This window comes from Lepidochelys kempii, chromosome 15 (assembly GCF_965140285.1).
Source record: "Lepidochelys kempii isolate rLepKem1 chromosome 15, rLepKem1.hap1, whole genome shotgun sequence".
Taxonomy (NCBI): Eukaryota; Metazoa; Chordata; order Testudines; family Cheloniidae; genus Lepidochelys; species Lepidochelys kempii.
Window position 1 is genome coordinate 11,871,220 of NC_136394.1, and position 25,275 is coordinate 11,896,494.

General features: G+C 40.4%; 1 protein-coding gene across 7 annotated transcripts in view; it reads right to left on the minus strand.

The window, feature by feature from the left end:
• Positions 1–1,899: 1,899 nt before the first annotated feature.
• Positions 1,900–25,275, minus strand: part of PRR14L (proline rich 14 like) — a 36,657-nt gene continuing 13,281 nt past the window's right edge. For 6 of the 7 annotated variants that reach the window (XM_073312462.1, XM_073312459.1, XM_073312461.1 and 3 more), the window contains 6 exons: positions 13,919–20,018; positions 9,730–9,798; positions 9,017–9,185; positions 8,054–8,160; positions 6,437–6,508; positions 1,900–5,560 (listed from right to left, as the gene is read on the minus strand). In XM_073312462.1, the coding sequence (XP_073168563.1) occupies positions 5,284–5,560; positions 6,437–6,508; positions 8,054–8,160; positions 9,017–9,185; positions 9,730–9,798; positions 13,919–20,018 (6,794 nt within the window). In that variant the 3' untranslated portion in view covers positions 1,900–5,283. The remainder of the gene's footprint in view (positions 5,561–6,436; positions 6,509–8,053; positions 8,161–9,016; positions 9,186–9,729; positions 9,799–13,918; positions 20,019–25,275) is intronic. The other variant, XM_073312465.1, reaches the window with a different exon arrangement.

The following is a 25,275-nucleotide window of genomic DNA, read 5'->3' on the forward strand; positions in this document are numbered from 1 at the left end:
ATGAAATAGCCCTCATTTTCATCCCCTCCCATTTCCACTAGGTTTAGATTACCCTAAATTACCCAAGGGAGGAGGAGTAAGAAGTGAAGGCTAGCCTCCTGCGTTATCTGGAGAACAGGTCATGGGAGCCATGCCACTTAGCACAGCAAAAAAACCACACATAAAACTTGAAAATAATCATTGCTGAAAATATTTTACCACTTTTGATCACCGAGTATTTGACTGTGAAGCATTAGTCAAAAATACTGATGGATATAAAATTTGTTGATGAGAATTTCAACATTTTTGCTGTATTCTCCAGATGGCTTAATTCCATTTCCAGGCCTCTTTTCCTGTGATGTTCTCCAGGTTGTCTCATACATTCTAGGGAAGAGAGAAGCTTGTAGCCATCTCTATCAGCTTGTGTTTCCCTGGCTGCTGTGCTGTTCTCCAAGCAGTCTCTCTACTTCTGGCTCCCCTGTTCCCTGGCTCCTTTCTGCCTGGCTTGATGAAACAGTGCAGGGAGCATGCACTGTAATCCAACTCACTTGCCCTCCTGGGGAAAGCTACCTATAGCCGAGTCCCAATATGACAAGGAAACCAAAGAAAGTGCATCGTGCTGCAGCAAAAAGGAGAAGTCTGTGGCATCTTGGTGTCAAATACTGCAGCCACTGAATTGCAGAGTACACAGGGTCATGCTCCTGGGCTGAATCTGTTCGTTCCGCCATATTTAATGCAAGTTTAGGCTTCCTCATGCCTCCACTTCCTTCCTTTGAGTTCATACACCATCTACTGGACTGATGCAGCACTGCACTTTGAACCCAGGAGGGGACTTCCACAGCTGAGTGTACATAAACTAGTAGAAAACATTAGTAAGACTACTATAGAATGTAGGATTAATAAAATTAAAAAGCATAACAGCTTCAACTGCAAGTTTTGTTTTATCAGCAACATTTTTATAGGTAGTTAGGGTCTGTCCAGAATGCCAGATGTCCTTTGTTATGAGAAATGCGAATCACAGAGAAAAAAAAAAAAATCAGTCTTCTGCAGGAATGACTAGATACAAAACTTTAGAGCAATAAATCTGTTATATCAAAGTGATTAATTCTTAGTTTGAAGTCATCAGCCTGGTTTCTTCCAGATTGTAGTATATGAAGAGCAGGCCTAGTTAATTGTTTCTAATCTCTCATGGGTTATGAATTCTGTCTGACTGTTCAGTGTCTCATAGGCAGGAATTTACAATACCTTACTACTTTGCAGAGGTTAACCTTGTCATGCAACACTAACTGCTATGTATAGTGTAGTAGGCCTGTGTTTAATACCCCAGTTCTCTCCCCACCTTCTTTGGGGCAGCAAAGCTATATAGAAGCAGTGGAATTCAGAAGGAGCAGTGCAACACTCAGCAGCTACCCCAGCTAACCAGTGACTTCTTTGGCATGTTGGTGCTTGCAACATGTAGCCTCTGGTTTGGACAGGAGAGAGCAGAGGGGAAAAAAGGAATGAATCAGACAGGGACAGAATACAGAATTCATGCAGCCCATCCTGCACTTGCCAGTGTTGTTGGGTAGTTTATAAACAGGAAAACATTAGGACCAAGGACCTTACCTGAGCACCTAGGTGGTGTTTGGAGATTTGTTTTTCTGTACTGTACACAAGCCTGCATGCAGTTTCTTCATCTCATGTGTGTGCAAAATGTTACACAGTAGCCTAAACAGTTACTGGCTAAAGAGAAGCAATATTTGCACTTCTATTCAAGGATTTCAAAACACTTTACAGACAATGAATTCATTCTCACAGCTCCATTAAGAGACAAATATTATCCTCCTTTCACAGGTGGGAAACCTGAACTAACTTAAGGCACAAAATAAGAGTGGTATTTGAGGGATTAAAAACCCAAAGTCTTGAGTAAACAACTGAAAGATTCTCAAAAAAAATTTATTTCCATAAATTAAAAACACACACACAAAAGAAAAAAAAATCAGTGGAATTTTAGATTCACAAACTATTAAACAGAAACTAATCTGCAGAGGCATAATAGAGGCTAATGTTACAAAGAGAGTACAAATTTCCATTGAGCTATTTATTAACATGATAATATCAGACACACATCTCATTCAGGCAGTTAGCATCCACTCTCCAGCGGAGTGACTGACATCTACCACACCACAGAACCCAACTCTGAATAGGATACAGTAAATGAGAATGGCTTGCCAAAAACCATATCCGGAAAGCATCAGAACTCAAGCGTACACAGTCCTGGAGATACAGGATCATGAAAGCCCCCTCAATATGCATCAAGTACCTTTTGCTGCTTGGTTTGCAGCTGGATGAGAACATTAAGCTTTGATTTCAGTAAAGTAAAAATCCCATCCATCCCCAGCCAACTACGTTTGTCAGATGCTCAGCTTGCATTGCTGGGCTCTTTCCTGAGAGGGTACATGGGGACAACTCTGCAAATTCTCCTTTTAAATGCACTCTCAGTAATTCACAGAGCCATATGTACAAGGTCTTTTCCATACGACAAAAAAAATCCTCATTTGGGTGGCTCCATCTTAGGAAGAGGCAAGTGTACACTTCCTTATGCTAGAGAAAAATGTCAATACCCAAAAGTTTGCATCCTCCACATTTCTCTCATAAAAAGACTATATGGGACAAAAGCAGCTCAGATTGGAGTTTGAGACACCCAATCATTGCACTATTGTCCCTCACAGTATAAGTTGCTGCCACAAACAAAAGTCAGAGCAAGGCTGCTGCTCTAGGAGCACTGCAAACAGGAACAGAAGTTGTGGAGAAGCACAAAAGCATGATTAAGGTTCGATGACCTGAAGAGAGGGGGCAGGGGGTACCTAGATTAGCTTATACCTTCATTACACAGCTATAAAAAAAAACCCTTGATCATGATAATGCTGAAGTGTTAGAGTTTTCAAAAATCCTGGGGAATGTGGTATGTTGGGGAAATCACAGACCTGAACAGTTCCAGCGATTGTAAGAGAAATGGAGCTGAATATTTTCATTGTGCCTCTCTCTGCTGTAGCAACAAAAAGAGCTTTCTGTGAAATGTTATTTCAAAATGACAATAAACAAGGCTGAGAGGAAAGAAGCAGACAAAGAACAAAAGGTAAAAACAAATTAAATGTTTCAAAGCACATGCTAAGCGGGCAGAACCCTGCTTGGACCTGAGTTTTCTCCCCACCCACCCACTTCACAAACCCCCACTGAGGTTACATCCCAACTCCACCATAGAGCCAGAAGTTCCCTCATTAGCATTAATTCCACATCAGTATTAATTCATTTTGTAATAGTGTGTCATGAAATTCCACATTGTGGCATAAAAATGAAAGCACAGTCAGTCAATATCTGTGCTGATGTCATGAATGTATGGGGAGTTTAAAAAACATTTTAGAAGGCAATATCCACAGTACTGTGATTAGTTATTTTCAGGGATCCCTTTCATGATATGAGGAGGATTGATTAAGGTATCACTTAGTAGCCTCAATGGATCAAATGGACCTGTACAGCAGTAGCCAAAATGGTATGTCAATAGGCCCAAATTTTGCCTCCATCAGCGTAAAACAACCAAAGCGATAGTTTGCATTTCTATTTCAGTTTTCCTCACTGGGTAAAGATGATCAACCCCCAAAACAAGGGTGTAAACAGTGCAAGAATCACAGCAAATGAGCTGAGAACAAAACAAACCCAGAACATTATTCACTGAAGTCACACAGCGCAATCATCCAACATTTCCTGCCTGTTCAAAGTTCTTGAATTTAACAGATGGCTTGTCAGTTTAAGTTCTCTGTCAGGTCAACAACAAAGCTGGCAGACCAGCAAAAAAGATAGCGGGGTATCCTCAACCCATGTTTGGACTGGGTCATAAAGCTCATTCACGAGATGTCTGATGTACACGCTGATTTTGGAGGTAAATAGAAAGTTGCTGTAGGGGCACATAGGTAAAAAAAGTGCAAGTTGCAGGGAAAAGAAACAATGGAACTGTTAAACTTTGAGAATGTCAGCAATGACAGCATCCTATTAAGCTTTGCCTGAATAACTCCTGTAGGCACTGAAGAACAGAAACTACCTGAATTGCAGCTTCAAGTAAGGATCCCAGAGGGGAACACTGATCCCTCAAAAGTATGGCTGAGAAACTACCCAGTGCTACTTCAAATTACGAATGGCCTTAAGTTTTTCAAAACCAAACCAAACCACTTTTTATACATTAGGAGGCTTGAGTGAATCTCTTTGTACAACACTAGCCATTAAGTACAGCACTGCTGTATAGTGAAACTCTAATTATATAAGCTATGTGAAGCTCTATCCCAAACTAGAATTCTAAGTTAAAATGGTAGAAAGATGAGATGGAGAAAAATCTTCTTGGCTTGTTCAGGTCAAATTAGTATTCTTGTCAGAATTAAAAACGCTAAAAAGAGTATAAACTTCACACTGAAGTTCCTGGTGCCATGTCTCTGAGCATAGTCCCACTAACTGAACATTAGTAATATCCTTCTGCTACTCCCTACCTTTCCCCCTCCGCCCAAAGGCAAAGCACCAGCAAACCAGGTTAACAAATCCACTCTACAATTTGTTAGAACTTAGCAATTAGCGCCATTTTTCTTAATGTGGGATTAAAAAACCAAGGCAAGTAACAGTAAAAGGCGCCTTTCATGCAGCAAATAAAGGAAAAACACATACAAAGTGCAACTTGTTTAAGACCTGGTCATGGCTGCTGCTACTGAGTGTAGGAAGGGCAATTGAATCACAGAAGAAAACTTCTGGGCACAGACATGGAAGTAATTAAAAGCAAACAAACTATTTTTCTTTAATTTTTGACGTTTGTGGAATCTCAAGAACCCACCTACCTAAATTCATCTCTCTGAATTCATCTCACCTACCTCTATCGTCAAGTTGTCTGGACAAGCCACTACAGTAAACAGCAGACTCAAATGAATGTGCAAAACTTCAGGAGTATTTAGAATCCTAGTGTCATTGAAGGTGTACTATTTCCTCCTTTACTCTTCTTGTCCCACCTGCAGGTGGTGTTTAAACATTAGCCACAATTTCTAAAGAGGCTGGGGAGGAATAGCATGCCTCCTGGCTGTGCTACACTCATGCAGGGGAATTAAAGGATTCTTTCCTGCATCACTAAAACACACACACACACTAGCACCGCAAAGAGGGTGACAGCCAACAAATGATCATCAGGTATTAGAACTGAGTGGTTGGTAAGGTCTGGAGGAATAGGCAGATCCCTCCCCAAGCAGATCAAAGCATTGAAGGAACTGAGCCATTTCCCACTGGATGCTTCCCTCAGCTTCCAGATGCTTGCTCCCGTTCTTCCTCCTCTGCAAAGAAGGCTTCAAGGTCCATTAGTTTCTGAATCAGGAGGGCATCTAGCTCTCTGCCCTGTAGTGCAGCCTTTTTTGCCCGGGTGAAACTACCCGCCACTTTCACTCTGCTTCGTGCCTTCCTCTTCCGGGGAATAGTGAAGTCCTGGAACTCCAGAATTCGCTTCCTCTTCTGCTGACTGATTGAGATCAAGGATCCATTTTTCTCCTTGGGCTCCTCAAAGATGGTTTCCAGACACCTGGGAAGGGCAAAGGGTAGAAGTTAGAATATCAGAGTGATATACTTCTTCGTTCACAGAAGTGAAAGGAACCATCCTGCAGCATCAGGGAAATGGACTAGATGACTCAGGCCTTTTACATTTCTAACTTCTAGGATTCTACACTTCAATGATCCTTCTGGTGCCTCTCGCATGCAAATTTATCTGGAGCTCATGCTTCTAACCAATGACCACTTCTCTTTAGAAACAGTTTCACATCACCCAGCTGTTAGTATATTTTCTGGATAGTTTCTTGTTGGTGCATAGATATCCAGGTGGAATCTCCCTCTGCCTGTTTTAGTCCAAAAGCGCAGACCAAGGAACAGAGGCATCTTTATCCTAAGGAACAGAGGCATTTAGACCTAGACAAAGGATTTTTTTTTAAAAAGGGGGAAAAAAAATGTAAAATTGTCTGTAAAGCAGCATTCTTGTTATTTTGCACTGAGGTCCACATGGGGTTTGTCCAGTCCCTATATTCCATGTCAGTATAATTTTGGAATATCTTGTTTGCTTTTGAATTTTGGAAATAATGGGTGCTATACATTGGCTGCACAATTAAATGAGTGCAAATAAAAGTTAAATACAAAAAAGTGACATTTAAACATTCAACATGTATAAGTTCTCAATTCCTGCTACTGTAAACGCCCCATCCCCAATCACTCTCAGATATTAAGGACAGATTTTCAACCTGCTTTCTGAATTACCTTTCTTCAGCAGTTCAAATCAGAGCCATCATTTCAACTCTGTTTTGAAGGGTGCTTATTTTTCTCTTTTTATTTCCATAAGACCTGTAGTTTCATATCTCCAACCAGTTCAATTACATATGCCTCACCCCACCTGTTGGTGAATGTAACCAACCTGGTCGCTGGAGGGGACTTGTAGTTCTTGTTTGTGTAAATTTCTTCTAAACTAAATTCTTTCTTCTTCAGCCTGGAAAAACAAGTAGTGAATGAAGCAATGAAGCCAGGGGAATTTCAGAACCATCTTCCCCTACACAGGCAACCTGACATAGAGAAAGTGTGGTTTTCCTCCCACTCCTCAAACTCTATTAATTAATTTGTAATGAGTTTTAGAAAGAAATCTGAGAAGCTAGTTTTGATGAACCTTTCAAATGGTGCTTGACGAAGTTGTGGGTTGTGACCTGGCATTTCTGCAAGGATGAATGCTCCTCCCAGTATGAAGTGATATTTCTAAAAAATGATACTCAAAGACAAAATAGAAACATACCCTCACAGGACACTGCCTTCTGGGTTATGAATAGGGGTCTACCAAATTCGTGGCTGTGAAAATCTTGTCCATGAAATCTGGTCTCCAGCCACCCAGCTCTGAAGACAGAGCAGAGAGCAGCGGTTGCTGTCCGGGCACACAACTCTGAAGGCAACACCATAGCCAGCAGTATTGGAGAAGTAAGGGTGTCAATACTGCAGCCCCCTAATAGGCTTGCAATTCCCTTTTGGGTTGGGGCCTCCAGTTTGAGAAACGTTGCAGAGAAATCGCACATTTTTTGTGGGTTGGTCATGGCACATGGTTTGAAATTTGCTGTTTATGCCGTGACCAACCCACAAAAAAAATGTTCAATTTCTCCGCAATTTAAGTAGATCCCTAGTTATGAAAAATGGAGAGGAGGAAAAAAACATTTCCATGGCACAAAAGGTTAATTAAAATGGATTTCATCTCGAGACTTGGTTTAAAATTTGACTATAGACAAGGGTAATTCTTTTGATGCAATTTCAAATGTAATCTCTGAAGAAATGGATTATCCTCAACCATCCACCAACTTGCCACTTCTGCTCTTCAACAGTGGTCCTGGACTAGAACACGTCAGACTCAAGTAAATTGAAAACGCTGTGTATGTAGTTGACATAGAGTCTGCCCAAATTAACATTCAACTTTGGTTTTCCTACATCCTGTTGGACAGTCAGGTAAGTAGAGACTGCAGACAAAAAAATCTCAGAATTTGGGTTGGTAGGGGATTCTAGAAGGTCATCAGTTTTCTCTCCCTAAACTGTAGCAGGACTGATTTATTTCTAACATACCTGTGTCTACTTGAGTTATTCAAGGCTAGACTATAAGGGGAATTCCATCTCCTTCCTTGGCAACTCATTCCATTGCTGCTTCTAAAGTTTTTCATATTTACTCTAAATATTACTTGGAGTAGTTCCAGTCCATTATTCCTTGTTCTTTCTTTTCTGATTGATGAAAATTGATCTCTGTCCTCTGTAACATTCTATTTGTTTGGAGACAGCTATGTACCTCCTCATTCTTCTATACAGACAACATACTCCGCTCTTAACCTTGGCTTATGGAGAAACTGAGTACCAAGACCACCTAACTCGGAAAAGACTAACTGTGCAAGTAGAGAGAACAGACAGAAGAGGAAAGCCATTTGTTGGAATGGTGATGCTACAGTGCTGGACACACTTCTTAGAAATAGCAGATCCCAGTATCACTGTCCATTTAAGAGAGAGATCTCACCTTTTTGGTCTGGGGAGTCCCATGGGGGTGAGGTTAGGGTCTGGTTTGGGAACAGTTTTCCGGATCCGGATCTGAGAAACTCTCTTGGGCCTCTTCTCTGGCTCAGCCTTTTGGACAAAGAGAAAGAAATATAAAATAAAGGAGCAATTGATTACCTATCAGCAGTGTTCTCTTCCACTTGGGGTGTCCATTTTAAGTGTGTGTATGTAAAACATTGTATGAAACTAAGGCAGGCCACATATCAGGGAAATTTTGTAGTATAACACTTTTTTGGCAACAAAATGTACATGCTCCACGCAATACAAATGTATATCCATTCTGACGGTAATGTATGAAACATCAAGCCATTCAGCAAGGAGAGTGACTGAGTGATGCAGCTTCATCACTGAGTTTCTTCAAATCAAACCTGGATGTCTTTCTCAAAGAAATGCTCTATTTCCACCACAGATTATTGGGCTTGATGCAGGAATCATGGGGACAAATTCTATGACTTAGGACATCAGACTAGATGGTTACAGTGGTCCCATTTGGCTTTAAAAAAAAAAAAATCAAATCAATGAATCTTGCTAATGTTTTTCAGTGCAATATACCAAGGGCTTTCTGGGAAAGGTAAGGAGGAAAGCAGTCTTCCAGAATTCTCTTCTGCTCCCATAGGCCCTCTATCCCTTTATGTTTTGCTTATCTCTTTCTGCTTCAGCACCAACTACTCCCAATTAACACAGGAGTAGCATAGACCAGAGGAATGCAAGGAGCTCTCTCTATCAGTGGTAAAAGCTCTGCCTTTATAGTGATCCAGGTCCTGTGTGCCTGGGGAATGAAGGTCCAAGCTCAGACCTAAACCCTAATCCTTGTCTAGTTGCAATGCGACACTAGATTACTAGGTTAACAAAGCCACCATTTTACTGTGTGCACAAACACTGGCTGCCTGTCTACTTCCACTAATGAAGGCAAGAAGACACTCACTTTTTTCAGTTCGGTGGCGCTCTGGGATGTGGGACATAGTGGGAGAGAAGCATCGAGTTCATCAAAGGGATGGACCTGTAATTCAGGTACTGAAAGCCTGAGTGGAGATATTGCTGATTCTGGAAATGTGCAAGACTCTGGTAGCAAATCAGAGAGTGAATGTTCCAGCCTATAAATTTGGGGGGGAAGGGGAAGGAGGAGAGAGGGAAAAGGGGGATGAAGAAGAGAGAATATTTAGATTAATGATGGATTTTTATTGTGACAGTATTCTAGAATATAGGCCATATTATAAATTAGAACCTTGACTGGATTGCTCCAACTGTTTGCTTTGTTCACTAGATATATTTAAAAGGAGACTGATCTCCCACATAAGCACCAAAGGTACATGTGAGTGAATACCAGTGTTTGAAGTCCAGCTCTTGAACAAGATAAAGTACCTCAGGTGAGAAAATGGACCACAATAATTTCATGCATCTTCATGACAAGCAACACAGAAGGTCTGAAAGGTTATCTACATTTGCTACATTCAGCATCTACTGTTGTGTGTATAAACATACCCATACCCAGCCATTCAGAATCGGTGTTACACTGCAGTTTTGGCAAACAAACCCTTGTAAAGGGATCTACCAAAACCTGAAAAGCCAGACTGCCAGAATGTGGAAAAACTCACGTTCCCACCATATGTAACAAATATTACAGAGTAAGAGTCTTACCTTATCTCAGCACCCGTGGTCCTTGCAGCTTCTGTTCCCTGGACAGTCATGTGTGGTAACACGGCATAACTAGTTCAAAAAGAACAAACAAACAAAGCTAAATTAGGTCTACACCAGAAAAGGGGAGGAAAGACTTCATCAGTATAATCTAGACTCCAAGGAAGCAAAGAAATGTCAGGGATGTCAAAGTACCCTCTCTTTACCCCACTCCATTCCCACCAAAAACCTAACATGACAGCAACCTACATTTGTCATTAGTGTCTAAGATTCACTGACAAATTATCCAGGAGGGAAATACTTCTATTTTCACTTCTTAACTGAAAAGTAAGATGAAGAAACTCAGAAAAATTCAGAAGGGGAGGAAGTTTGTTTTAGTATGAAAGCTAGAGGTGTTTTCAAGAGACCCTGGGTTCTCCATTGCAAGCTGGTTTTGTGTGTTTGTTTGAAAGGTAAATTTAAAGTAACAAAAAAACAAGCCCTGACAGACTTGTCTGCCAAACAAAAGGAGCATGGTAGCCAAACAAGTATGATCAAGGACTTCCACAAGATTAACTCCACATCCTCTCTAACTCCTGATGGAATGCTCTTAATTGATGGGAATATCAAAGTCTATTCTATAAAGACTACTGGCTACACAGATCTATAGAAAAAGGACCAACACAGCAGTTTGGGATCTTCTAAGGCTAAGCTTCTATTTTTTGTATGTGCACTATTCGCATCACACACAAGAAAAATTAAACAACTCAGTTATCTGGAACAGTTTTGATTTCATTTGTTAAGTTTAAGGCCATGTCTACACTACAAAATTAAGTCAACCTAACCTACATTGGCATACAGCCACCACAGTAATTACATTGCTTGTGCAAGTATACACTTTGCTCCTTGTGTCGGTGGTGTGTCTCCTCAACAGGAGTGCCTGTATCAATTGTACTGTCAGTGTGGGGCACTGTGGGACAGCTCCTGAAAGCCAGTAACAATTGAAGTAAACACCACAGTGTCTACACTGACACTGTGTCGACCTAAGTACATCAACTGTGACTCTACACTGCTCATGGAAGTGGAGTTATCAGGTCAGCAAGCAGAGCAGTTACGTTGGCAGAAGCAAAATTTAAGTGTAGACACTTCCATAGTTAGGTTGACATAAGCTGCATTCTATCAAATTAACTCTGTAGTGTACACCAGACCCAAGTCCCTTACCTGTTCTCTCCATGTGCCTATAACTAAATATATTCAACCCTACTAAAGTTAGAAAGCTTGACACTTAGATTGGGATACATGGAAAACAATCTGTTAAGAAGCATATATATACTTTTGCTGTAGAATGCAGACAGCATAGCAGCAGTAGGCATGGAAGACACTTACATAGATACCCGATGAATTTATTTACCACATTTATCATTAAGTGACACATGTACAGTGCTTCTTCTCCACCAGTATTCTAGTCACTACTAGTCTGGCAGTGCTAGAATTTGAACTGGTAGTTTGTGCATGGAAGTCTCACCTGTTGGTAACAAAATATTCTGCTTCATGCAGTAAAAATGCAGGTAAGAATGATGAAAACATTCCACTCCTCTAAAAAGTTTAGTCTCAGAAAGGCAGTAATGTGGAATAAGGTTTTGCTTAAAGTAAAAATTCTGATCACTGTCTGGTAGCAGCAGCTTTACAGGAAGGAAAAAAACATTCCAGTGTTCACTGCCTGGTCAGTTATGAAAAAGCCAAAGCTAAATGAAAGAATCCAACTGGAAGGGAACTTTCTCATCACAAGAAAAGGTCCATGTGAAGCTTAGGCCTGCTATGATTGATAGTGTCAAACTCTGCTGACATTCGTACATGTCAAATCCTTTCCCGATATTCACCCATCCTCATCAGAATAGCCTAATAAATTTTTGATCCTATTAAGTGCGGACATGGAGATGGTTACTTGGCCTTGGCATATATTGCAGCAAATATATTTCTCCACAAAGCAGCAGCAATTCCTTCATGAAAGATTGAGTACAAGATTCAGTCCCCCTCGCACTTCTGCCTAATTTAGAGATTACACCCTTTTTAAAATAAAAATTGAACATCTTACTAGTTTATCCAAATATTTATAACATGTTTTGAGTTTTTAAATTTTTTAAAATATTTCACAGCTTCTGTTTTAAACATTTATGCTGGCTTTTCCTCCCACATTGTCTTATGACCAAATCCTTCAAAATATCACTTTGATTGCCTATTTTAGGAGCAGAATTTGTTCAGTGCTGTACTTGAGAGTTCATTGAGCATCACCCTTTCCAGCTATTATAGCATGCTCCAATGACTTCTCTTTAAAAAAGCTGTGAGTGGGACAGAAGAGTCAACCACAATTTCTTCTCACTTTAAGAACGTAACATTTCTTGGACTGAATTTTAGGGACCGCATACTGCATTTCAGACTCTTGTTATCTGTCCTGAGAAGTACTTAGATTTTACTTGGCTTCTCTCCATTAGTAGTAAAGTACATTTCAGAGTGATTTTTTAAAATTGGCCTTTAAATGCAGGGATTAAATCTTCACTTATGTTAACAGACTGATAGTCTGCAATCACAGCACAGCCTGTTAGATAGTCTGACTTGTGTGGAAAAGAAGAGTGGGAAGAAAGGCTGATGCCCAAAAAACTAGCTTATCAAGGGCTGCACTCAGCATTAGCTTCCCATGCCAAGTGCTACATCTCTCAGCTCAAAATAATAAAAACTCACCTGATACACAGATGTAAATTATAAAAAAAAGGGTTTACATTTTTCTTAGGATAGTGGTGGTGATTAAGAGTTACCAACTCTGCTCAGTTCTCAAACTATGGCTAGACCTGGTCACTCCAACACAGTTATGAATCTATATTATAAAAAGCTGTACTTGAAATATTGCTTCACAAAGTCTGGCAGAGAGATCACAGCTCCACAGGATGATAAAGTTGGTTCCATAGGATACTATTCAGCTCCATTCTTTTACTCCCTAGGAGTTTTATTTAAAAAGTTCCAAAGCTTATGCTTTACACTTGAACTGGTATAGAAGGTTGTCAAGACCTTGGTAGACCAAGAGAATTTAAATCAGTGGACTGAATACTTGATTAGCTCTGGCCAGCAAGGGCCACTTTAAACTTCAAAGGTCTCAGTTCACAGATAGTGAAATGTATGTAGTTAGTTATCTGGCAAGATTTTTTGCCTATACCAATAGCCAAACAGGGACACAGAGAAGCCAAGTTCAACATTTCTTTAGAGATCACAGTGGTAGGCAAGAGAATTCATCAGTTTATCTATTTTAATTTATAGGCTTTTCTATAGTGCTCATAATTGTAGTATTTGAGTACCTCTCAAACAGCCCACCCCTGTGAGGTTAGGCAGCAGAATTATCCTATATTATAAATGGGACAACTGAGGCACAGAAATGTCACACAGGAAGCTTGCAGCAGCTGCAGAGCCAGTGGTCCCATCTCTCTTCATTCCCCATGTAATGCCTTAACAAGTCCACCCTTCCTCTCATGTAATTAGCAGCAAAAGAAAAAAACAAACAGTCTTTATTCCTCTCTTACTCCTTTTCAGTTTGATAAAAAGGCCAAAATTCATCAGTGATCTCGGTGGAGCTGCACTTATTTATGCTAACAGTGCATCTTGCAGGACGGTCAACAGGAACAGTTATACAGAACAGGTTACAATTAAAATTAATGTAGAACAATTCATTAGAATGCGATTAAAAGTTCAACTGGGTGCAACACAATTATTCCTTTCTGTTCAGATTTAGAATTTGCCCAGCCACGTAAATCCATCTGGTCATGGCTCAAGCTAGACTGGTAACTCAGGTGTCTGAAAAACTTTCCTACCTCAAAAATCTAGTAGCTCTGCAGTCATTTAGAACAGAGTTAGTGAAGTAGCTCACCTTTCTGCAATATATATTCTGGTGCATGCTGTGTATGTATTGCAGAGAGGCAGAAGAAGAAGAGTTAGCGGTTCTGCCAGAAGAGATTATTAAAGAAACCAATGAAAACGTACTCAAATTCAGATAACAGAGATGGTTCTGTACGGAAGAGTCTTCTATTGAGCCATTTCCTGAGTGGAGTGTGCAGGAAGTACCGGAAACTGACCCTCTACTCCAAACTCTAATACCCCTCTCCCTCCCCAAAAGCTGCAACTATATACACTATGTATTTATTCTCAGAAAGAAGTTGATGGATTTTACCTGTTCTCGATGCCCAGACTTGGCTGCCACTTGCAGTGATTGGAATGGAGAGGAGTGAATTCGGAGGGACAGGCAGAAGGACCATGCTGGCTCCATATGGAAAGTACCCTGCCCAGTGAGTAGGGCCATGAAGAGAAGAGGTCATCTGATACCGAAGATGGAGACCTTAACCCTTTCAAACCCTGTGTGAATTGTGACATAAACAGTCTCTGGACAGTAGGAATTCGACGGGTTACATTTCTTCTTTTTGTCCAGATCCTGTAACATCCAGAGGAAGAAAGTGCTAACACTGTGTGAAGGCCAAGCATGGAGCACCCTGTTCTTCTTTTAGCTATGAGATTTCTCCTAATGTCATGACTAGGGATTACAGCCTCTGTGGTTGTTAGAGTAGAAGAGTGCAGCTCCTTACTGAGATTAGCGTCTTCCCTGAAAGCTGCTGTACCTGAGTAGCTTTGGGACAGGAGGAAAGAGAAGGTCCATTTTGAAGGCTGTGACGGATGTACTGGTGCCTCTCCTAAAGCTGGTATATCAGGTACACACTGTTGGGATGTAATCCCTCTGAGGTTTATCAAAGAATCAGAGTCCAATTTTGTATGAAAAGAAATTGGGGAAATGGGGGTATTGAAGACTGATGATGGAATGTTGCTACTCAAGTCTAAAATGTGTATTTTGGTGTAGTCTACAGGATAAAGTGCCAATGGCTGAAGGTTGAACATCTTGGTGCACAAGCCATCAGCCTGGTGAGAGTTTAACTTCATGTTAATGCATGAAAAACCTTCCAGTAGCTTTTTAGATCTAAGTTGGCTGAACCTTTCGACCATTGGACGTTCAGAGGAACATTGCAGAGTCTTTAACCTGTGGGTGCTTTTGGGTGGGGCCAGCAGTTTATTGGCCATAGTAGACAGCCTGCTTAACAGTATTGGTTCTTTGGTACATTTACTAAGTTTCAAGCTGTTCAACAAACTGCACCTATTGGCTCTCTGCTTTGACATATGGTCGAGTCTCATGGCTATTTCTGCTTCCATTACTGATGGTTTACATGCAAAATATACAGAGCTGAGGAGTTTGTGTTCTTGCATAGGAACAGTTTCAGGGAAATTCCTTATAAAAGCTGAGCTTTTAACTTTGTTACTTTTTCTTACAGTTTTTAGCTCATCTGGTGTGGGGACCTTTTTGCACTTCCTTCGTGGCTGCTTCTTGAATGAAAAAAGTCCTCTTAGTCTGTGTGTACTTCCAAAGGCACCGTGGATTTCATCATCCCCAGCAAAGCTTTTAGCTTGTGGTTGTGAGAGAGAAACAGGAATGAAAGGGGTATTATCTGCTGACAATTCAATGTGGGTCCCTAAATGAAAGCTCAGGCTTTCCACTTCTGAGTCCATAGTCTTCATATGCTCTGACTTATCTTCATCCTTGGAAATCTTTGGCCTTTTGACTCCTTGTAAAGTGCTATATATTTGTTTATTGTCACTATCATTTATACTGCTCATGACAGCAAAGAGCTGCTCTCCAGGACCTTCGATCTTCATGACTCTCGAAGATGCTACCAGTCCATCTGAAGAACTATCTAAAGGCTCACTATCAAACATCACACTCTCCTGCAATGGGATTTTTGCTTTCTCTTGATCTTTTGACTCCTTTATTTGCTGTGCTTGCCCCTTACGGAGTAGGATGTTTTGAGCTGGATATTCTTCAGTCTCCTCACACATCTTTCGCTTAAGAGTTTGACATTCGCCTACTTTGCCCAATCTCTCTGCATCAGACACCTCATTTTCTGCACTGATTGAGTCATGTGGTATCTTCATTTGGTCTCCTATAACCTCCTTCCTGTTGTCTTTGCTCTGTGAATTTAATTCATAAGGCAGACACACTTCGCTGCAATCGAGACATTTTAAAGATGCTTCTGTGTCGTTTTTTGACAGCTTATTGCTACATACTGTGTTATAATGGACTTCTGATGTTTCTTTGTTAACTAAGTCTTTAGATTGCAAATAATTGTCTACGATTTCTGAAAGCAACTTGACATCTCCTAATTCTGAATGATCTTTAACGTAAGTTTTCCCTTTATCTGAAAGGTTATTCAAACTCCATTCTGGGATCTGTTCAGTAGAGTAGGTTTGTGAAGGCTTTTCATAAGTCTCAGCATTCAGAGGCACACAGCTTCTAACTTCGTCACCGGAACATTTCAAGTCTTCTAGCAAAACTCCTAAATAATTTTTATGGTCAAAAATAGAATGCATTGGCTTCTTTATTTTTTCTGCAGTTACTGCATTTTGCCTCTGGTCGTCTACAGATGGTCTTTTAAACTTCTGTACACAATCAATACTGTCTGATGAAATTACATCCATCTCTTTTACAACTGGCCCTGCACTTACAGACTTCTCCTTGCTGTGAGCATGAGAAGCCGTACACACTTCTAGTTTAACTGCATCATTTAGGGAGCTAATTGCTTTTTCTCTCTCTTCAGATGGGCTGTCGTTGCCATCAGCTCTTCTCTCAAATGACTCTATCAGCTCAAGAGGTTCTATAGCAGAATAGTCATGACAGAGGGCATTTGCTGAAGACGAATCCTGGTCAACTATCTGTGCATTCTCAGATGATGCAGGCAGCTCATCTTTTTGAGGCAGGCAGATTTCTGAGTTCTGAGTTAAAGGTGTTTCTGAAATTACTCCTTTCAAACTGGAAAGCTCTTGATTCACACAGAACTCTTCAGACTGCACTTGATTTACGCGCTCTTGACCATCAGGAACTGTAAAAGTCACAAGTTCTGGCTGAGGACAAGCTTTATTTCTTTCTATGATTCTATGATTTACTGAAGAATCCAACAGTAAGCATGTTTCATTTGTGATCTCTGGAACGAGAGTCATATCTTCTGGTACACATGAAAGACTCTTGCAGGCTGACTGAGACACAGAAAAGGATTCAACAATGGTCTTAATTTTATTTTCCGGGCCCATAACCAAGCTACCCGTGTTCAATAATGCAGAAAGTTTGGTATTTTCTGCCAATATTGTATGTTCTTCTTTTTGATCTTCCTTTGCACTACTGAGAGAGTCTGTGTATTCTGAATGGTTCACATTTACCAAACTTTTGGAAGAACTACAGCCCACCATACTTCCTTTGAAAGTTCCTTGATCTTCCCTTGTACTGCTACCTACATTATCAGATTCTTTTAATTCTACTTTCTCCCCTTCCGATAGATCACTGATGGAATTTGTGTATTCGGAACAGTCTGTATCTACCATACTATTGGAAGAGTTATCCACCATTATTTCTTTGAAAGTTCCTTGAAAACTCTTTTCTCTTAAAGACTCATGAACCAGTGGAGTTGTTTCTTCATCTTTCTTTAGAGTTAATGATTCATTTTCCTTGGAGCGGATAGATCTTTTAGGTTCATCCACTGAACTTGTCAAAGTTTGTACACCAGTGTTGGACATGTCTAAGTCATACTGTTGGAACTCTAGAACTTGATCGGCTACTCGGATTTCATTTTGCTTGTATGAAACCGGCCCATTAAGCTCACTTTGACATGCAAGATATTGATTTCCCATCTGACAAATGGTCTCATTTGGTTGCTTTGAATGTTTAAAACCTGACAATTCTAAGTCAAAGGATTGGTCCAAATGTTTTTCATGACTTGGGATGCTGGAGTCTGTGTCATTCTTTGAAGTGCCGCCTTCAGAAAAATTGTATTCACAAGGTAACACAGTCTTCTTGTACATCTTTAATTCTCCCTCTCCCAGGACTACTGTTGTGTTGCCAAGATCAAGATGGATACCAAATATGGTTTTGTTCAAATCTCTGTTGACTGACTCTTCACTAGTCTCATTTTGGTGACTGCCTTCATGAGCTTTTACACTATCCACAGTTTCTATTCTATCAATTTCATCTTTCTGTAATGCACAAGAGTTAATTTGTTCTTGTCCCTTATCTGTATCAGAAGTTCTCTCTGTGGTGCCAGAATCTAGCCTTTCCTCTGTTATTTCACTCTGGCCATCATAGAGTTTCAAGCTTTCTACTTCGATATTTGTATTTGAAATCTCCACTTCTGATAATCTAGTCGTGGACTCATCTGGAGTGCAAGCTGAATGCAATAGCTTCTCTGCTGTGGAAGTACGATTTGCCATATACTGAAACATATTGCTGCAATTCCAACTATCTTCACAAGGAACAGATTCACATGCTACATGAGTGTTCTCCTCAGGACGGTTGACTGCTTTTTTATCATTATGTACAAGTAAGTCTCCTGTTTCCAAGCCATTGACTTCTTCAGTCTTCAATTTAGTCTGCACTTTAAAAGAATCCTTGTTCAGTGTAGTATTATCCAAGCTGGTTCTATCTGATAAGATGAAGCAGGTCTTGACAGCTGAACAGTGGTCTTTTATACACTGGTCATTATGAGTATACAGGTTACTTTCTTCATTTTCCATATCAGTGACCATCTTCTCTGTAGCCCCCAGTGCAAAGTGGATGCTCTTCTGGGGACCTTCACTTGCTACATTAGAAGTATTGAAATTCCTGTGATTTACTAAAGACAATTCTTCATTTTTATGAAGCAGAAGGCCCGTATGTTGTGTCTCCAGTTTTGCAGAAGCAAGGATGGATTCTTTTTTAGACAGTCTGTACAGGTACACATCTCGGTTTGAAACTATATCAGTATTACAAGAAGAAAGTTCACTTATAACTCCAAGAGACACTCTTAATTTTTCTGCATCATGACTAAGAGCTTCACCTAGTGTAGAAGCAAAGTTAGTTTCTTTGCATGCAGGCAAGTTAACATTAACACAATTTGCTTCTGGAGCGTTACCAAAACTGTTGTTCAGATCTTCTACCACTGAACTGCTGTTGGTTTCCTTTTCAAACAGTTGTGCCTCAAGGGAAACTTCACCTACCTTGGTGCCGTAGTCCAGAAAGTCATGAACAGTAGGAGGAGAGTTTGCATATTTATTGTAGATATTATAGCATGTATGCATGTCTCGAGTCTTAATACTGACAAGGTTTTTTGTGTCCACCAATAGAGTGCCATTTTCTTTTGTATGTTGTTTTACTATATCACCCCAGCACACATCATTAATAAATATTTTCCACTGGTCCCCATCCTTTTTCAAGCTATTAATTTTTGAGGGGATTCTTAAATCTCCTTTTGGAAACTCCTCAGTTGATGAAGCAACAGAACTAGGAACTGGCGAATTAGAGCTCTCTGAATGAACACTTTCTTGAATATCATGCCCACTATTCATGCCACAACTGTTCTTCATAGCAGTTTCTCTCTGGATTTCAGCAGCTTTCCCAGAACCATAGGTGTATGAATGGTCAGTGCAACTATCCATTTCCGATTGTTCGGGCTCATCACTGGACATTTCTTCACTCTGCACTGGAGAGAGCTGTTCTTCAACCATAGGCTTGGAGATCCAGTTCTCTAGAAACTCAGTTCTTTGACTATCATCATCACAGCTTGGGCTTTCTATCTCTTCTGCAAGATACTCCTCCTGTATTTCACAGATCTCAATAGTGTTGTCTTCTAGTGGCATATGTCCAGATTCCAGACTACACAAACTTCTTAATGAACCACATAAAGCTTCAGAGCTTTCTTTTGAGAGAGGCATATCAACTTCAACACTACTTTTAGATACAGAAACAGCACTGTTGTTATGAGGGCTCTTTTCTTCATTTTGCTGGTAAGTCTGGTAACTTGCAGGTGCTGCATTAGTTTCATTAACATGGCTTGATCTAGACAACTCTACTTCTCCAGTCTCTGAATCAAAAATAGCACAACCCATGGTGGTCAACGACATGGTAGTACAGGCTGTTAATCCTCTACATTCTTTTTCTTCTTGTGGATGTTCTTTTGTTGATCCAGTCTCCACAACTGTTAAAGGCTCTAAGGGAACTAAGGTGTTGGTTTCTGAAACCTCACCACCGGCCATGGTAGTGTCTATATCTGGGCATTCATTGTTCTCAGGTGGAAGACCTTTACTCACTCTGTCATTCCTGTGTCCTGCTTTACTAAATATCCTAGTCCCATCAGCCTTCATACCTTGTACTTCTTCAGTGGGCTTTGGCAGAATTTCAGGTGTCACCTGTACGTTTGTTTGGTTTTCTTCTGCACAATAAAAAAAAAAAATCAGTACTGCACAATAAATTAAAAAAAACTTCCGTTTTACTTTCTTCTCTACTTAATATACAATTATTAGCAGCACAGTTTTACTGATTGATCCTTAATCACTTTGACAAACCCTACCACCAGTCTACTTTAAAACAAATCAAAATTATCTTTTAATCCTAACTGTAACCTATTTGCATGGATATTAAACATACCTGGTATGGATCCAATACTCTGAGTTCTCAGATCACTGTAATTCAGGAGTTCAGAGCCAGAGCTCATAGGAGTTCTATCAAACTAGTGGCAGTGCTTATTTTCAGTAGCATTTTTCTGTGATGAACAGCAAATTAAAATACTGTATGTACAGATTTAGAAGTGTGGGAAGTAGACAAGATGTGTATTTAAATTATCTGGTGGGACAGAGTAAGCTGTTTCAAAATTGAATGAATTTATACTGTCTTAATTGTATTACAGGAGAGAAGATTAAAAAGTCTCCTCTTTTGTACTATAACTTTTGTACTGCCAACTACCGTTCTTCTGCAGACAAGGAACTAGAGGAAGATATGTATGCACTGTTGAAATGAAATTTTACAATGGAGCAACTCTTTCAAGAGCATTTTGCATTTTTATTCCCTTTCTCTCTTCCAATCTATCCAAATATTACCAAAGTTAAAAGTAAGAAGCTTGAGGTGGAAGAGACCCCATTAGATTGTTCAAGTCCATTTCAATACCGAAACAGTCTGATTACATCTTCTTTTTCGTAAATCTCTTCACTAATGCCTCTTCTTTCTCTACAAAAAACGAATGCCTCAGCTTCACCTTCAAAGATTTGAATAAATTTGTTTCCAAGTGTATCTTCTTTTCTAACCACTCCCTTTATTGCCTTCTCCCACTCTTGGGTAAAAAGGATTCTCCTTTAGCAGCCTCTACTTCTGTGCCAGCTAGCTTCCATCAATTCACTGGAAAATTTTTCCTAGTTTGATATTTCTGGATTGGGAATTCATGCCCCTTTTATACAGGTGTTCAGAATGTTATCGTTAAGATCACCAAAGATGTCTATGTGTATGGCTCCATGAACACACACAGCATTCTATTCATTCTCTGTCACTACCTAATCACTGAAGTGCCACCGCATGCAGAACTCTTCTGCCAAAGGAAGCATCCGATGAAACTTGCAGGTCTATCTTATACAACTGGTAAACATATTAGTAGAGATTCAAGTGTGTGCCTTACAAATTCCCTCATAAGTGCTACGGTCGTATCTGCCCAGAGAGCTGCCACAGCTCTTAAGGGTAAGGAGCAAGTCCTGAAGGGAGAGTACGAATTCTAGCTTTAGAAGCCTCTGATACACTTAATTTGATCCACTCAGATACTGAAACCTAAAAGGCTACCTTGCTCACCAGGCAGCTGGTATAGAATAAAGACAGTGTAAAAACATCAGATTGCACTGAGATGAACAGTATATTTTGAGTGCCCTTCTAACATCTACAGAGTATTGAACACAAGTGCTGTATTCCATACACATATAGATGGTTAATTAGCCAAGGTGTCCTGACGAACCTTCTGGTGTCAGGATAGAGTGAAGTCTATTTTCTTTTGAATCCAGTGCACTATTAATGCTTCAATGTTGGATTTTAAAGTCCGATATTTTAGATGTATTGTCAAGCCCTGACTTAGGGATTTCAGAACATAACTTTGGCCTTGACTTGTACAGTACTGCATGATTGCACCTCCATTGGTGCTTGAACCCATGACCAGGTTCTATAATACAGACTGTTGGGTAACAGTCTAGATGTAGGTAAGGTGGTGTAGAAGGCCAGCCTTCCCTTTTCAATTACTTCCTTTCAAGTGTCATGCAGCTAAACTTCACTTTTCTGGCTCATGTTCAGAACTGGACCCCCAACTGCATATTTTCTCCTGCAGGGAAAGAAGATGGGCAGACAGACCAATAGACTGATCAGGTCAGAAGACCAAGGCTCTTTGGACACTAAGGAACGATCAGAATCACCTTGGCTCTCTCCTTTATATCATTTCGCAGAGTATGAATACAGGAGGCAAGACATACAGAAAGGATTTCAGCCATCTCTTGGACCGGATGTCAACTGCTCTACCCTTGTGGTTCCTTCTCCTGGAAAGGAATCTGGGAGGTCTTGTTGCTCAATCTTGACATGACTAAATCCAGTGAGAGTCCACTCAAAAACCTGACTTGCAATTAAAAAATAATCTTGAGATGGAAGCTTGAATCTATTAACTGTCTGCTGAGCCAGTTTACCAGGACAGTCGATTTTCATTTTATGAGCTCCTGTCATGGATCCTTCCTCCTTTTGTACTGACTTCCCTTCTGTATGTGCACCCCAGCTGTTCAGGTGGCATCTACAGTTATCAAAATGCTGCTCTGGCTCAGTAATCCTGTGACCCGCTAGATACATATTGTTCTTTAGCCATTAGCACAGAGACTTAGCTATCTTTCCTGGAACCTAAGTGCCACAGGTTGATAAATTGGTAAGATATGCCAGGGCAATTAGAGAAGAAAACTAACAATTTCACGTATAGTCTTGCCCAACAGCATGACACTTAGTAGAAACAACAGTCCTTGGCTATTTGTAGTTAGGGACCTCTTTAGCTGTGTGTTTAACATCCAAGCTCTTTCCTCTCCAGAGAGCTTGTTGTGGCTCTTGCTATCAATTCACACTCTACAGTGAAAGATCAATTTTTCTGGCATCTACCTATTCTTTGTACTGACTTATGACAATAATGTTCTTGTCTAAACATTGAGCTGCATACTGGCTGGCCATTTCCCCTTATTCTCTGTGAGAGCACTCTTAGATATAAGCAAATCATCTAGCAAGGGGCAGACATAGATCTCATCTTGTTTGAGAAAAGTTTACTGACGTTACTAAGTTCTTTCATAAAACTTATGTATATTGCTAGGTGGGAGTGTATTAGAAATGACAGCTACTGTAAGGAAAGCATCCTCTTCTAAAGACAGTGTTATAAAGATGTACAGTCATATCATGTCTCAGCTTGATTGACAACAGCATTTCACCTTCGAAGATAACCAAAAGAGTGAACCTAAGCATTTCCCTCTTGAATCCCAGCTCCCTCAGACATCATGAATTTTGGCCTAAATTTTCAAAAGTGACGAGTGATTTTGTGTAGCCAACTTCAGACACATTAAGGGACCTGATTTTTCAGAAGGTAAATGCTCAATACTACACCTCTACCCCGATATAACGCGACCTGATATAACATGAATTCGGCTATAAAGCGCTGAAGCAGCGCTCCAGGGGGCGGGGCTGTACGCTCCGGTGGATCAAAGCAAGTTCAATATAATGCGGTTTCACCTATAACATGGTAAGATTTTTTGGCTCCCAAGGACAGCGTTATATCATGGTAGAGGTGTACTTAAAATCTGGTCTTCTTTAAGATAAATTGGTACACCCAAAAGTTGAGACAATATAAAAGTTACAAGTCTCTTTGGAAAAAAGTCAGACATTAAGGTCTGATACTACCCTGCATCCCCCTGGGCCTTTGGGAACCAGGAAGAAAGTATGGACCCAGGGCCACCTCCACTCTCCAAACTTCCTCTGTTTCCCAAATCTAGACTGTTGGGTTGCTGCCTCCATATTTCTTTTTTTTCTTTTTTTTTTTTTTTTTACAGAGAGGAGGTAATTCAATGAAGGAAGATCATTGACTCCCACATGCAGATTTGTAACTATCACTTAGCCCTGATGTGCTATGTTTAGAACCCATTTGTCCAATCCAGTTGGGATTCTCTCTTTGCTAACTTTGTGCAACCTGCCTACTAGGTAGGGCTCTAGTCTACTGTAAACCTACTGGAGACCAAGCAGTAAGCAGGACAATACGAAGAGCTTTCTTCGGAAGTCACCCTTACGTCATCCCGGTCATGTTTTATTCCACTTTGATTTAGCACTTTGATTTACTCCCATATTTCCCAAACAGCAGGCATGAAAGGCTTGGCTTGTACTTCCTCTTATACAGTGTAGCACTGGCCAAGGTCTTTCTGTAGGACTCCTTGATAAACCATGTCCACCCACTCCGAAAACAATCTTCCTCTTCAATACCTGAAGGACACTAATGGTTGGTTTGCCTGTATGTCAGCCTTCAGTCACCTTACCCACATGATTGTGAGACATGATTTTAGGTCCGAATGCTCTGTGGAAAAATATTAGGGTGTCCAATTAAGCAATTGCCAGGAAAGAAAAATTCCCCAATGGTGCTCGATGGCTATCGGACTTCCTTACTTTTAAGGAAATTAGCTCAGACAGGGAAACTGTCCAAGCCATTAATACCCTAACAAAAGATGTGGAAGTTGCCATAATTTCTTCTCAGGGAAGAATCTATTCCTTGGTACATTAGATCCTTAGACTGCATCTACTTTGGCCTTAACCATATTCTCATTCAGTCCCAATGGCATCCTCTATAGCTGCAGGCAGCAGAATATACAGCTCCAATGGAAAATATTTGGCTTCCTCACTCAGTTTCTTCCACTAGGAGGAGGCTTCTTAGGAGTGTTCCAGGCCTGCTACTATACTTCAAGAGAGATTCAAAACATTAAGACAAAAAGGCTTGTTCTCCTGAGACTTGGAGTCAGTCTGACAATTGTCTCTCTTCGCAAGCAGGGGACATGGAATTTTCCAACCTACACTTTTTTGGGGAGTGGGGTGGGGTGTGTGGGTGCTTTTCCTTTGATAAGCTAAGTTCCAGACATTCACGGAATGATGATGGGGAGGAAGACAGATGGATTTCTAGAAGATATGTTCTAATTCAAACAAAAATTAATTCAGGGAAGTCCTATAGCTTGTGTTGTACAGGAGGTTAGACTACATAATCACAATGGTCTCTTTCTGGCTTTCCCAGTTTATGAATCTATGTTGCTTGGGCCTGCTCTGTCAAGATATTAGAGATTTGATGAGTTTCTCTAGGATCTGCTCATTCCCTTAATCTGAATGAAAAACAACCGAGAGTCAGGAGAGGCTTCCAACCTTTTTCTCAATACGAAGGGAGGACAAGAGGATTTTTGCCTCCTTTTGGGTAGAACATGTTCAATTTTGCTTCTGTCCTTTTAAGATATTACATTTTTAGCCCTTGTGGCGGATAACCTTCTAAATGAACTGAACATAAGCCAATGCAATGCTGTCCTCCTTGCAGAACAACCTGAAACAGCTCAGCAAAGTACTGAAGGGGACACCACTATCTTGAAATTTAGTCATTTAAAAAAAAAAAATTAGAATAG